General features: G+C 39.7%; 1 protein-coding gene across 44 annotated transcripts in view; it reads left to right on the plus strand.

The window, feature by feature from the left end:
- Positions 1–4,904: 4,904 nt before the first annotated feature.
- The window catches only part of bent (projectin protein bent), a 63,760-nt gene continuing 54,525 nt past the window's right edge, over positions 4,905–14,139 (plus strand). For 18 of the 44 annotated variants that reach the window (XM_085657918.1, XM_085657922.1, XM_085657929.1 and 15 more), the window contains exons 1-6: positions 4,906–5,347; positions 8,886–9,437; positions 9,909–9,933; positions 11,661–11,823; positions 11,903–12,044; positions 13,803–13,938. In XM_085657918.1, coding sequence (XP_085514044.1) covers positions 9,125–9,437; positions 9,909–9,933; positions 11,661–11,823; positions 11,903–12,044; positions 13,803–13,938 — 779 coding nt within the window. In that variant the 5' untranslated portion in view covers positions 4,906–5,347; positions 8,886–9,124. Of the gene's footprint in view, positions 5,348–7,450; positions 7,469–8,885; positions 9,438–9,721; positions 9,744–9,908; positions 9,934–11,660; positions 11,824–11,902; positions 12,045–13,802; positions 13,939–14,139 lie in introns of those variants that run through there. The other 26 variants (XM_085657943.1, XM_085657945.1, XM_085657948.1 and 23 more) reach the window with 8 other exon arrangements.

Below are 14,139 nucleotides of genomic sequence, written 5' to 3' on the forward strand. Positions count from 1 at the left end.
AGATAGAGCGATCGCGGGCGTGCAAGCTCGTTGGTCCAAGGGAGATGGACGATGCGCGATTAGAAGAGCACTCGCTGCATGGCGCGCGTGATACATAGAAGAGGAGGCGGGGTTTTCGTTATTTCGAGATTATCGGGGATTGCCTGCTTTCTGGAATCGTGCCGATCATTTCTCGTTTGGACCATCCGATATCATCGAGCGTTCCCTCGATCTCGAATGCATGGCGCTCGGTCATACGATCTTATTTGCAATGGTGCATCGATCAACGACGACTTTCATGCAAACGGACATCTATCCATTTCATTCGCACGAAAGGATTTACTTCTAATGACGCATTATCTTTTAATGTCTCTTTCAAAGATAAGAGATCTATGACGCAGTCATAGCTCAATCAGATTTATAACATGTAACCAAGTAGAAATCAAGCTGGATTTTCTCAATGTCTCTTTTGTTTTTTTCTTTTTTTTTTTTTTTACAGTACATTGTGAAAAGAACGAAAGAGGCCGAAAAGAAGTTTTTACTTTTAGATGCATTCGTCACGTGGGAAAAATGAAACAATGAACGTAAGGATAATGAAGGAATTTTTTTCCCTCCTGCTTATATTTCTCCTTCTCAGGGCCGACGATATAAGAAACGTCGCGCAGGATTGTTCCTGCCGGCGCGTAAAACGATGCGTTTGAAATGTAAAATTCTATGAATAGAATGTGGTCATGTTACAGTGTCACCACTTTCAAGAACGTACACTCGCCAATGTAAGAATCTATACACAAGCTTTGTGTATAATAACTTTTTCTTGCTAGCGAATAGAGGGTGCTTTCGTAATATCTCTCTCGAGAAAATTCGCTAACACGGTTAGCAATAAAATAATAAGTTCTCGCTATGTTTTTTCTTTTTCTTCAATTTATAGAACGATTGCATAATGGTGACAAAACTCATAAGTATATTGGCAAGAAACGATTCAGCGAGATCTCGTTGTCAATGGTGCGATTTCGTACACGTAGGTGCCGTTTCTCTCGAAATAGACGTTGCCACTCGGCAAATAGATTTTCCTCGGGACGCGCGCGCGCGCCGACAAATTCTTCGACGACGACGTTTTATACGACAACGTTACGTCGCTCGTAGCGCCGACCTTACTACAAGTAGTAAAACCACGCTCTTGTCAGCCATGCGCATCGACCGCGTTACAGCGAGAGATAGTAAGAAGAGTTTACCGCGAAATAATAAACGGATTCTAACGGATAGTCTTTGCCAAGGGAACCACTCGATTGCGTCATCCTCGACGCTTTTAATCGATTCGTACTTTTAATTCGAAAAGGAATTTCCAATCGTCCTTTTCCTTTTTCACATTCGAAAATAGAAATGCATAAGTGTACTTTTGTAATTGTCTATAGCAAAGAAGTACTTGTGTTCTTCCTTGCGTTTTTTCTTTTAGGATCGTGAGCATCGTGAGCCGAGGCGCAAACATAATAGGCCGGTGTCTTGTCCTGTCCTCGCACTCATAACATCTATTTCCAGAACGGACCGACGTCTAACTTTAGATCGGCTGTTCCATATACTCGAGCCATTCGCCCACTCGGTTCCACTCGTTTGAGAGAAATCCGATAAACGAAGAAATAAGCGCCTTGGATAAAGGTGCAAAGGGTCTCCTTTCCGTTAGCACGGTGATTACGCTCACCTGAGTAACAACGCCAAGCGTAAAGAATTTGCTTATTTTCCTCGATCAACTCATGCCATTTCCTTCAGATTTTTTTAATCCCCTTTGTACAATAATATCGACGACTGTCTATCGAATTCAAAAGATTTCCCAACGAAAGTATAGGAAAGTCATTTGGATTGTCTAAATGTTCGCGACAACGTTCCTACTTGCAGTTAGTTTCGTGATACATTATGAAAGAGGAGCTCGGAAAGTGTTACGATCTCGCAGGGAGAGCGATTTCTTTCGTGTGTCGGCTCTAAAAGCGACGGTTCCTAAAAATATTTCGAGCATAATTCGTGAAACTTCGGTAATGTGGTTCATTCGGTCGACAACGAAGATTCAATTTGAAATTTCCTTCGAGCCTCTTTCGATTCTGCCGTATGTCACGATCACTTTTCCGAACGAATTCGACGTACGTTTGACCAATATCTATCGCATTGAAAATAGACAAATAATATCTTTTATTTATAAGAATATCGCATTTAGAACATCGTAATCTTAATAAATAAATCACATCTCTTTTTTGGCAAAACTCGATTAATCATGGAGAAAATAAAGATCGAATTTTGTACAATATTTTATGCTATTTTCCCTTGTCTGGTCTTGTTGCAAATTTGCGAGCTTACGTCTGGCATTTTTCTTTCTCCGATGTTTCCCGTGCTCGCTTTTCTACGAATCGCGAAGATTTATCTACGTGACTCTCTTTGCTTATTTCTCTTCGTCGTCGTATTTTCGCCTGTGAATCCGTTTAATACGAGCCTCGCGACTTTGCTATCCGACTGTGAACTCGCGCGTCCATTATCGATGCCTAAGATCTAGGGTAATACCGAGAACTACGAATTAGGTTCCTTCGTCATCAAAATCTTGATAGAAACTTTTCAAAAACAAGATAGAAATTTTTGCCGATCAACTTTTTCTCTCTTGGTGCTTTACCGAGAAAGAAAATGTTATTTTAAAAGTTACCGATTCATTCCCGGTACGGCAACGCGCTTATATATTTTCAAAGAACAAGGCTTACCTCGAACCGACATATACATATACATATGCATATATATATATATATATATATATATATGTACATATATATGTGTATATATATGCACGTATGTACGTGCGTATGTACGCTTGTTTCTCGATCCGTCTATTATCGATTTATTTCCCCTTTTTACGCTGAAACGTCTGCGCTATTTTTACGATTAACGAGGTTTAGCTAACCTTGTGACTTTTTCGATCGGACAACCGGTCAAACGTTTCAACGCAAGCAAAGGAATGCTTTAGCTTCTTCGTCCGGTAGTTGACTTCAATCGCGAAATTCGAAGTCAAGGCTTACTATCTAGCGATTGCTATCTCGCCGCGAATCGGCCAGGAAAAGCAATTTTAGCCAAGAGTTTTAGCCAAGCAGACGGTGCAGATTTGAGTAATTCTCGAATAACATCGGCCTGATAGTCATTCGAAAAGCGCGAGTATTCGAGTTGTTAGGTATAGATTCTAATACGTAAAGATAGATTCGCCGGTGAGGGGTGATCGTGTATATTTAGAAAAGTGCTCGGCTTGCCAGAACCAGAGAGATCTCGATGCCGTACGTGATTTCTTCTACCGAGGATTTTCTCTATCGACAAGCGGCCATATCCGCCAATCTATCCGCTTTTCAAATATTTCTCTCTCTCGATGTTATTTTAGCTCGATGATCGCCGATCTTATTAGGAAATAGAATGTCGTGTTCAAAGGATAAATCTATTGCTTTTTCTTTCTTTATTTCTCGAACGAAAATTCGAGATTCTTCCATCGGCTCGATTCGGCTCGATAAAGAAAGTAATAAAGAAACGATGTAGAAGAGAAAAAAGAACGAGCAAGAAACGATTGGTTGGAACGAAAAATTTATTTTCGCGCGCTGGCCAAGACCCACTTTTCGCGTACCGATCTACTTCTCCCTGTCCCTACTTTTTTCTTCGCGAATATAATTTTTTTTAAGAAGAATCTCTGCGAGATTATATTTTTTTTCTGGGTCCGCGTCCGCCTGCGCGAGCTCAATTCGATTTAATTAAATTTCATAGATACTTGCGTTTTAGGCGAACGTTAGGCGCCTCTCCCCTAAAAGTTCTCTCCCCTAAAAGTTCTTTCCCCTAAAATCATTGCCAAGGATTTGCAATCGAAGGACTCCTCGTCGTGACTCATCGACGAAGTCGAATTTTTCTCGCGTTACTAATTACTTATAAATATCTTATCGCTCAATTAAATGCTATGCAAATGTCTATGCGGGTTTCTTTAATTAAATATCATTATGACGGATCGTGAAAAGAAAAAGAAAAGGATGTCGATCATTAGATCGGCATGAACGATTCGTCGACGATATATTTGGCAAGTGGGAAAATTAAGCGGCGCTATTTTCACATCTAATTTCGCAGATCGTACGTCACTCTAACATTCTTTTCGTATGACTGGTCGATGATTGTCGTTGTATTCTGCATTACATAAGGATTAGTTTTGGACGTATACCTACCTTTTTTAATTTTCATCACAAATACGAATGTCGTCTAAAAGCAATGAGATTTCAATGTATTTTCAAACGTGTGAAACTATATGTCGATGACATTTCAATGTCAAAAACGTAAAATTATTTACGATTGACTCATTGGATTTCTTTTTATAAAATAACATCGGTCGGAGGGTCTTGCGACAGTGCGAGGAACTTACTAACGGGGCGTAGGTAAGGCGACGACGGAAGAATGGAACTCGGTAGGAAAACAGAATTGGATAATTATCGTCGTAGGTGTATGTTATTAATCGTTCCAACATTTAATCCGATATCCTCTCGCATTACTCGTATTTCATTCGATAAGTTTAATATTCTTATAAATCTTTTAGCGAGAAGATGCTCAATGTGAAATATTAAGGAAAACGTAGAGTAGAAAATAAAAAAAATTGGGCCACAAAGGACGGTGTGCGTCGTAAGGTCGCATTGTTGTCTGGTTGCATCTATGTGCCCTCGAATAGGCTGCCTCTTCTATATACAAGGTAACATTGTTGTCGTCGTCGTCGTCGTCGTCGTCGTCGTTCTCTTGGTCTCTTGGTATAGCTTGACTTTCTTAGCATGTGGGTGGCGGTAACGCGGAGGTGGAAACTCGCAAAGATGCTCGGAGGGGTGTTTCGGCGGCGGTGGAGGTGGAAGACTCGCGAAGGCGAGCTCGACTTCGAATCGCTGCTGCGAGATTTCGTGCGTTTAGTTGGCGCGCGGGGCCCCGGCTATAGGGACGGGTGAAAAAAGAGGGAGAAAGAACGACCGACGGCGCTACTTATAAAAAAGAAGAAGAAGATAAGACGAGAAGGATAAACGAAAACGACGAGAGGAATATAATATAAAGAAAACGGGAAAAAAAGAGTGACGACCACGCAGTGACGACGACGACGACGACGACGACGACGACGACGACGACGACGACGAAGACGACGTAGACGAGCGATACCATTGTTTCCACTGGTTATCATTTTTTTTTCTTCTTTTCTTTTCCTTTTCTTGGCAGTTTCTTCTGTTCGCGAAAGCATTTTGAATCGACGCGTGTGTGAATATCGTTTCAAATAATTTTCTACGCGAGAAATAAAGAAATCCTCTTCTCTCTACTTTGGATACGCGGGAGTAAGTTTCTACCTCAAGTAAGTCTGAAGATTTCACTGATGGGACACGTTAATGACAAGCGTGCGTGAGCGAGCGAAGTCGAGCCGATCGTTTCAAGTGTTTCGGAGTGCGTCAAAGTGTTTTCTCTTTTCCTTTCTCTCTCTCTCTCTCTCTCTCTCTCTCTCTCTCTATATATATATATATATATATGTATATTTGTATGTATGTATGTATGTGTATATATATATATCTGTCTCTGTCTCTTCACCCCTCCGTCTAACAAGTGCCCAGAGTGTTCTCGTATCAGGATTTATCATTCGTGATTTTGTGGACGAGAGCCTCTTACCTGTCAGCGAAATGTCGTAGGCGTGCTTAGGTAATCTCGTTTTTATATTCTTCGAATCAGATGTGAAAAAAACGTATAGGAGTCGACTGGAAGAAAGAAAAGTGATAGCAGTCGAGGATATATGCGACGCTCGAAACGATCTCTTTTCGATTTTGGGCAGTGCTGTTGTCTTTTCGCTTGAATCGCGAAAAATTAAAAGGAGAAAAAGTCAAAAGATGAGTTACATACGGTATAGAACGAGACGTTATCGCATTGGCAAGAAAGGCGGAAATTTGTGTAGTGAAGGAGCGCATTGAGTAGAGTCCGGCTTTCTTGACAAGCATACGTCGTTAAACGACGCTCGACTTTGTGACTAATCGCCACGAGTCTCGTCGCGTCTTGCTGTCGCGAACTATTAGTAGACTACTATCTAGGTATCTGGGCTCGGTGTCCGCGTATTTTTAGGAGAGCGTAACGCGAGGAGGAGCGGTTCGTCGCTCCGTCTATCTTTTTTACCGCGGCTTTCATCATCGTCTTTAGAATAGTTCATCCGTTTCCTCCGTACTCGCTCTTTTCGCTTTTATCCCTGCCCTTTCTTTTCCTCCTTCGATATTTCCTCCAATTGTCTCTAGAGATTTTTCGAGGCAACTCATGCCAGCGCATAAAATACGGCGTGGGCGCGATCTCTATAATTTTCCTACACTCTTCCCGGCGAAGCACCGAAAAAGCCGCACGCAGAAAACCTGGTCGATTTATAAATATCTCGCATTCCATATTGTCAAGAGAAATCTTCGATGGCTCTTTAATTTACTAGATACTTTAATCACGTATAATTATATCCTCTTACTTTTACTCATCTCGTCGGTACCGCTTGACAGGACATTTTTCAGGATAGAATAGAGAATCTAATATGAATTACGCAATGATTTATTTTTTGGAAATGAACTCGAGGTGTCCCTCGAAGAGAGCACAGACTGCGCGTCTTTGAGTCAGTCTACCAAAATATTCGCGTTCGAGTTGAAACGAGAAATGGAAGATCGCCCAACGAATACTCGGCGAAATGCTCACGGTACATCGCTCACCTAACAATTATAACTTTTTAGCTCGTCTATAGCGTGTAACGTTTAATATACTCGTAGGCAAGATGCGACGTGGTTGAACGCATACGTACTTATGTGTACTCTTAGATAGAATATTATCTACCATTGAAAATATGAATCATCGTATCGCGACGAAATGGTCTGACACACAGCAGGATTTTTGAATTCGTGCGAACAAATAATCCTCGTCTCCAGAAAATAATAAGATATATTGTATATAAAACGTTAAAACGGAGAATCCCGTGAAATCTCTTCTTTTTTGTCTTATCTTTAGAGATTTTTATGCATGCGATACGTAAAGTAGATATATTATCTATAATAATTTGCAATGCAATGCTATTGACCTGCTTGAAAGTATTCATAACGATTGGCGATCTCAATACTCAATTGCATTCCATTACAATGCAGTATCTGTTACGAGGACGTTGTGTCATTGCATTGCATCCCAAATAGACATATGTATAATTATGCCAAGATGGGCCAACTATTACGATCTATAGTCACGAAAAGTATGAAGTTATCTAATTTCAAAGCCATGATTAATTGTTTTTAATTGTCCTATTTAGATCATCGTACCTTGATAAATACGTATCGATATGTAGATGCATACTTTATAAAGTCATAGTCCTTTGTCATAGTTTGGTCATTCATAAGCGATCGTCGTAACAAGATAGTCTCGTGGGTTTTTGTTACGAGCAACGTATACTCGCAACCGCGTTAAAAGTATCAACGAAGTACGTGAACGTTATATCGTCATTTTCAAATGCGTCCCTTTCCGATCTTCGGTCATTCCCTTCTTCACTTGGCACACATAAGCCCGCTCTGTCAAAAGTGTGCCTCCGACAAAGAGCAAGGAACTTTAAGGTTGAGTCTCATGCTCTAGTCTATTCGTCCAACGACCAATTTATTTTGGCTATAAGTGGTATTACCGAATGAAACTTTTCTCTGAATATAATAGAATTCGATTGAGATTTCAATTGTATCAGTTTTACCCTTGTTGAAGATTATAGCGAATAGTCGTCTGCCTAATATAGAACATTGGTCAGAGAATAGGAGGTTAACCACGTTTATGTCATTATTCGTATGTTTTCCAGGGAACCTTAAACGATACTCGTCGTAATTGATCTTAACTATAACTGACGCGACAAATTGCGATGGTTGAAAATCAGACTGCAGAAAGGGGTGGTGGAATGCGAATGGCAATTACGAAGAGTAGCAATCTCGAGAATGCTCTAGGGCTGGCTGCCAAGTCTTACCATGACGTTGTAATACTTGGTTCACTCGTTTGATACATCATTTCGTTGGTCTTTGCAACCATGCATTTCAATCTCGCCTAATTAAGTGTTATTTCTTCGCATTGTCGAGCAAGTTGACAGGTGTCCGTCAATAATTTCTATTCCAAATACAAATTTAAATTTATGCCATTAAAGAGAGTTTTATCGTTCGTCTACTTTATCGCCTAATCGTATATACGATTCTCATTAATCGTTGAGGAGACCGACGAAGATGATTTTCATTTGAATTTCACGACACGAGCCTCTTCCCTCTTTTATTCCCACCAGCTCATCTTCTCGATATACTTATAATTTATGTTCCTCGAAGGTTGTCGCGTTATTTCAGTTTTATGACCTGAACGGTTTCCAAGTTGCAATCGGTAACGTCGTTCTTTTTCTTCATCTTCCGCTAATACTTGACAACTGCAATCGTTCAGGTGTTTGTTGCAATAGTCTCTATTAACTATTAATTATCATGCGTGCGCGCGCGCGTTTGATTTATTTATGACAACAAGTATTTCATTGTTTACGAGTAATATTTTTTGAAGCAAAAAGTTACTTTTAAAAGATGCGTCCATAAGACGGTTAGCGCTGTTCACTACGAATATTCACGTTTATAGAGGCATATGCCAAACATAATAACCGATTATCAAGATAACCAGTCCACTTATTTTCGAGCCAAAAGTCGTTTTAATAATAGAGGCCTTACGTCACCCTTCGACCTTGTCGAAGTATCTTGGAAAATATGGTCCGAGTAACGGATTCCACGAAAATTCGCCGTTCACCACGCTCGATTTATTGTCCGATCCGTTCCAATCGCACGATCCTTTGAACCTAGAGAGCTAAGTATATAATAACTGGTCGATTCTATATGCAGGTCCTGAAAGAGGTGAACTTTGAAAGTTAAAACGAAGGAACGAAGAGTCGAAGAAAGAGGTTGCATGGTGGTGCCGCAGGTCGGTATCCTTGGCTCGAGGATAAAATAAATCCTTGCGCGAAGACGAGACGTAAGAGCGAGAAAGAGGTGGAGGATTAATTGCGTAATTTGAGGACAAAACGAGGTACGATCCTTTGGGGATTAGCGGGTAACAAAAGGAACACAGGCGCCCCGTAAACATGGGGGTCGCCGACGATTTCGCACCGAGCTTCACCCAGAAGCCTCAGCTTCGGCAGGAGGACGACGGGAATAAGCTGATATTCGAGTGTCAGCTGGTCAGTTCACCGAAACCGGATATATCTTGGTTCCGTGGCGAGACGGAACTCAAGGAGGATGACAGGACAAACTTCAAGATGCAAAGCGTCGGGACGAACAAGTTCCTTGTCGTGCTCGAGCTCGATGACGTCATCGAGACCGACGCAGGCTTGTACAAGGTCAAAGCCAAGAACAAGATGGGCGAGGTCGCGGCATCTATCAACCTGAACTTCAGTCGTAAGTCACGCACCGTTTCACTTCGCACGCTACGATGCGCTCGTGCGTTTTGTTCCAAGGTTTATTTTTATCCGAGAAGTCGAACCGCGAGAAGAGCGGCTTTACGATTATCAGGCAGTTCAAACGAATTTTTAGCTTTTAGAAATCGATGATTTGTTAACCCCAACGAAACGCACGACCTCGTTCCATTTTCGTCCTCGATTATACCTTCCCTAAGGTATACACGTTTATTTTTCTTTTTCAATCTCATTATCGGTCATAAATGCTCACATTGTTTTTTTCAGCCGTGGATGAGCCTAGGGAGAAGTAAGTTGCGTTAAACGGAATATAGATTTTTCTCCAGGCTCCCTTGTTTGCGCTAGCTTCATGCTTTTTCATTTTTATCGCATTTCTATTCATTTTATTTTCATTTCTCGCAAGTAATATATGTTTATACCGCGTATGACGCTTTTTTTTACTTTTTCGTTCTAGCTGCTGAGCAACCATTAATAAGGGGGTGAGTGCTTCTATTGCAAATTAATGAGCGAGATTCGATATACTAATCTTTAGAAATTATCTAAATTGCTTCTCCTGTTCTACTAATCGGCGTGTTTTATTGATTAACATCTGCACGCAATCCGACGTATTCATTCCATTGTGCGGCTTTATCGAAGGTTGGTAAATAATGCGATTGGATAGGCGTGAAAAGCGTGGAGGCAAAAATAACCGTTTTGGTATGCGCATCTATTTCTGTACGGTTTCGGCAATGTTCGCGCGTACCGATAAGAATGCTATTCCAGATTTAAACTTTCGCATCTATCTCTAGCCAATGTAAACGCATATACTTTTGCTTAGAAACCGAATGCGGAAATAGAAGACGCGAACTTGATACGTACCTGCGTCATTTTAACGCGAGAATATTATAACGATCGGTGCTTCTGGAGATCGTCTTATATGGAACCGTAAATACCGTGGATGAGCCTTAATCCAGAGAAGATCAATTTGGAGGTTGTAAAAACAGTAACACTTTGCTCTTTGAGCTATTAGAGATAGTAAAAACTTGTATGATCTGGCGCGAAACACTCGACGAGTCTCCTCTTCGTACAAGCGTCTCAACTTAGTTTTCGAGCGTTAGAAATCTATGTGTTATTTAATGTAAACATTTGCGCGAATGAAATTGGATCGATGCTGGAAACGGAATGTCTTTTTCGTTGGACGACGAAGAAAAACATCGAAAGATCGATTATCGATTGGAAAAGAGTTATTTTTTTTTTTTTTTTTTTCTTTCCTTTAAATCATACGTTGTTAGATTTATTCTTCGGTACGAGCAAGAACTGTTTCACGTCGAAAATTTACAACGTAATTTAACTAGGATATTGATATCTGCGATCACGTAAAGGGAGAATTTGCCGATCGGCGCTTGAGAAAGCCGAACGGAACAGCTGCAGCCTAGTTCTAAGCTAAACTTAGCCGCAACGTGTATTTCGCTCGGGCTAATGCACTTGCCTTTCAAACTCATCGAGTGCCCACGAGAAGATCGAGGATACGTCATCGAAATAGTTCTTTTCGAAGAGTCACGTTCCATAACAACGTTCAATGATACTACAGAGACGAGCCATCTATTAGCAATTTTATTTCATTATTTTAAACGTTGGACAAACGCAATATAAATTTCTCTCATTATTATGAATTAAGTAAATTGACCGATCGATGATCGAGGGTGCGTTGAACTCGATGGAGAAATTTCAACGCGTTCTAACGTCTCGCCTCTAAGGTAACGCCTCTAGAAGGAATGGTCGAGCTATCAATGGAGTTACATAAAACTACTTGTGCGTTATCTGAGATAGCTAAACAAAACGTCAACTATTTCTAAACGGCAACGATGTGCGAAAATTGCGATAAATTTTCAAATGGTTACGTACGCACGTACAATCATAAGACAACTCTTCTCCATTATCCGTGCACCACTTGCCAGCACTTCCGCGATAGACACAGGGATGCACCGTAACTTGTTTCAGTAACTTGCGGTTTTACGATTAAGACTTCGTGGTTTCATTCGAGAGGTGTATTAATGGATCGCGATAAACTTTTAAAGTGGCTATTAAAAGTAACCTTCGCCCAAATTGCATAAAATAAATTCGCTGATTGCTCGCCGTGTGTCAAATTGATGTTACTTGTGTTTGCGTTATTTTATTATCTTTTATTTCGTAACGGGGATGAAGAATTTCTTTTATCTTTTTACAGACAAATCGATGGCATTGCACCAACGTTCGCGAAAAAACCGGCAATTCGACAGGAGGACGATGGTAAACGATTACTTTTCGAATGTCGCATTACCGCTGATCCCACGCCGAAAGTCATGTGGTTTCACGATGGAAATGCAGTTAAGGATTCGTCGAGGCATAAGGTCAGACCTTTCGCCAATATTTTATTTCTGCATGGAGATATTCTTTTTTTTTTTTAACTTGAACATTTGTCAAATCCAGCTGACCGTCGATAAAGATGGCCATTCGTACTTCGCCACGCTGGAAATAAAAAACGTGACCGTCGAGGATGCTGGCAAATATAAGGTCACAGCGAAGAACGAGCTTGGCGAGTCAAATGCTACCATTTCCTTAAATTTCGATAGTAAGTATTTAAGCGATATATCCTGTCGTTTGCTACATAATCAAACACATAGTTAAGATCCACCTTACACCGGTCTCCGCTTGTTTCAATTTTTACGTATCAACTTTCTTCTTAAGAAAGTTGTGTAAAGAGAGGTGTAATCTGGATACTAGGCTTCTAATACTTTCATTACATTTCATTCTTACCTCGACTCGGGATGTATATCGACGATTTGTCACATTTTGATTCTTCGTTTACTATTCATTCTCTATTTAAATTATCTTCTCTCGATCATTTTCTCAATAGATACAATCATCTTTTATTCTTCCTTTCTTCTTCTTCTGTTCTTTCGTTTATTCACTGTTTCTTTTTTTTTCTATTTTTTCTGTTTTTTCTTTCTATTTTTGTTTAGTTTTATTTTTTATATCATGTTTCCTTTTATCCAGCATAATTTCGTCCAATATTTATTTTTTAATTTATCTTTATCGTAAGCAGAGCTGTCGAGCTACGAGCACGTATCGATGTCGGCTCGACCGAGCCCACGATATACAGCCCACATAATTATAATCAACTAAACGTCATGAAAAACATCGTTTGGAGAAATTTCATCATTACAATGTAGATAGCAGATAAGAATTAATCTATAACTATAAGTGCTGCTTAAATGACGTTTTATTTTTTTTTTTTTTTTTTTTTTTTTTTTTTTTTTTTTATTCGATCGCACCTCGAGCGCACTTTCTTCAACGAAAATATAAATATTATTTCCAAGTTCTTTTCTCCATTTTGAAAATAATTTACTTAGAAAATAAAAAGTAAGAAAGTGCGTTCGTTTATTTGCCTTATACTGACGCTTCGTTAGGTTGCTGCAGTGATATTTTTCAATCTGTACTTATTAGTCGTGTTTGTCTTGTGTCAGATTCATATGACGATCGTTAAACGTAATACAAGCTCACAAAGTTTTAAGTTGCTTATTCTGGTAAAACACGTACATACCTATACACAATCATGTACATAAAACAATATCATAAAATAATTATGTGCAGACTTAACTTCTAATAATAATAATGTAAATAGTATAGCGTTTGTGTGTTACGTAATACGTTTCCATTCGCTATTTTATTTATTTTTCATTAGAGCGTTTGCAAAGAAATAACTTAATTTTTTTGTCACGATATACGATACATACCTTTATATATACGCACATCGTAATAATAGATTAATTTGGCACGACGAGGCAACTCATTCAACGATCACGATCGTTTGCGGTTGCGTTTTCGTATGATATTTCAAAGGTATTACGCATTTACGTGGAACGACGAACACAACGCACGTACGTAAATATCCATTCTGTCCTATTGCTTTCACAGCTTTGTGAAAGAAATTGTTGTTGGTACTTTATGAAGTTTTAGAAAAATGCAAGCAACCTAAGCTACAAGATGTCGGTTCGATAGGCAGGTTTTCCTAGATAACTTGTAATTAATATTGCGTTTTATAAAACGTAATAATGATTATAGACCGTTGTCTTTGAGTTGGTCGTACAATGTAAATCATACCATTGTCGTTGTTCAACCGATCGAAATATAAATATTTTTTGCATTTATGTATGTTAATAAGCCGAATCGATACGTGACTCTTCTGGTTGTACGATAAAACGTCGAGCGTATAATAATTTCGCTACTGTAAGAATAGTTGTTGGTGGATGAAAGGATTAAATGGGTGAAGCGAATCAAAATGATTTAGGTACATGTATCGAAATTTCAATCGTTTGTGCTAAAATAGGCGACGAGGCACCCGTACCCGAAGACGGTATTAAACCGACTTTCACCGAACGACCGGTAATAAGACAATCCGACGACGGTAACACCATCACCTTTGAATGCCGATTAGCCGGCGATCCAAAACCCAGTGTTAAGTGGTAAGGGATTTAGCTTTCATTCGATCATGGAAATACTCTATCGGAATCTTTTATATTAAATCATGCATGCAAGAAAATATAATATCCAAAAGATATGCGGTAAAGTTAGCATATATGACGTTATAACGTCATCCCCCTACTTTCAAGTTAAAATTACATTTGAAAGCCGAATGACAATATGTGTGCATGGCGCATAACGCG

This window comes from Vespa mandarinia, chromosome 6, assembly GCF_050613455.1.
Source record: "Vespa mandarinia isolate Hongniang chromosome 6, ASM5061345v1, whole genome shotgun sequence".
Lineage (NCBI taxonomy): Eukaryota > Metazoa > Arthropoda > Insecta > Hymenoptera > Vespidae > Vespa > Vespa mandarinia.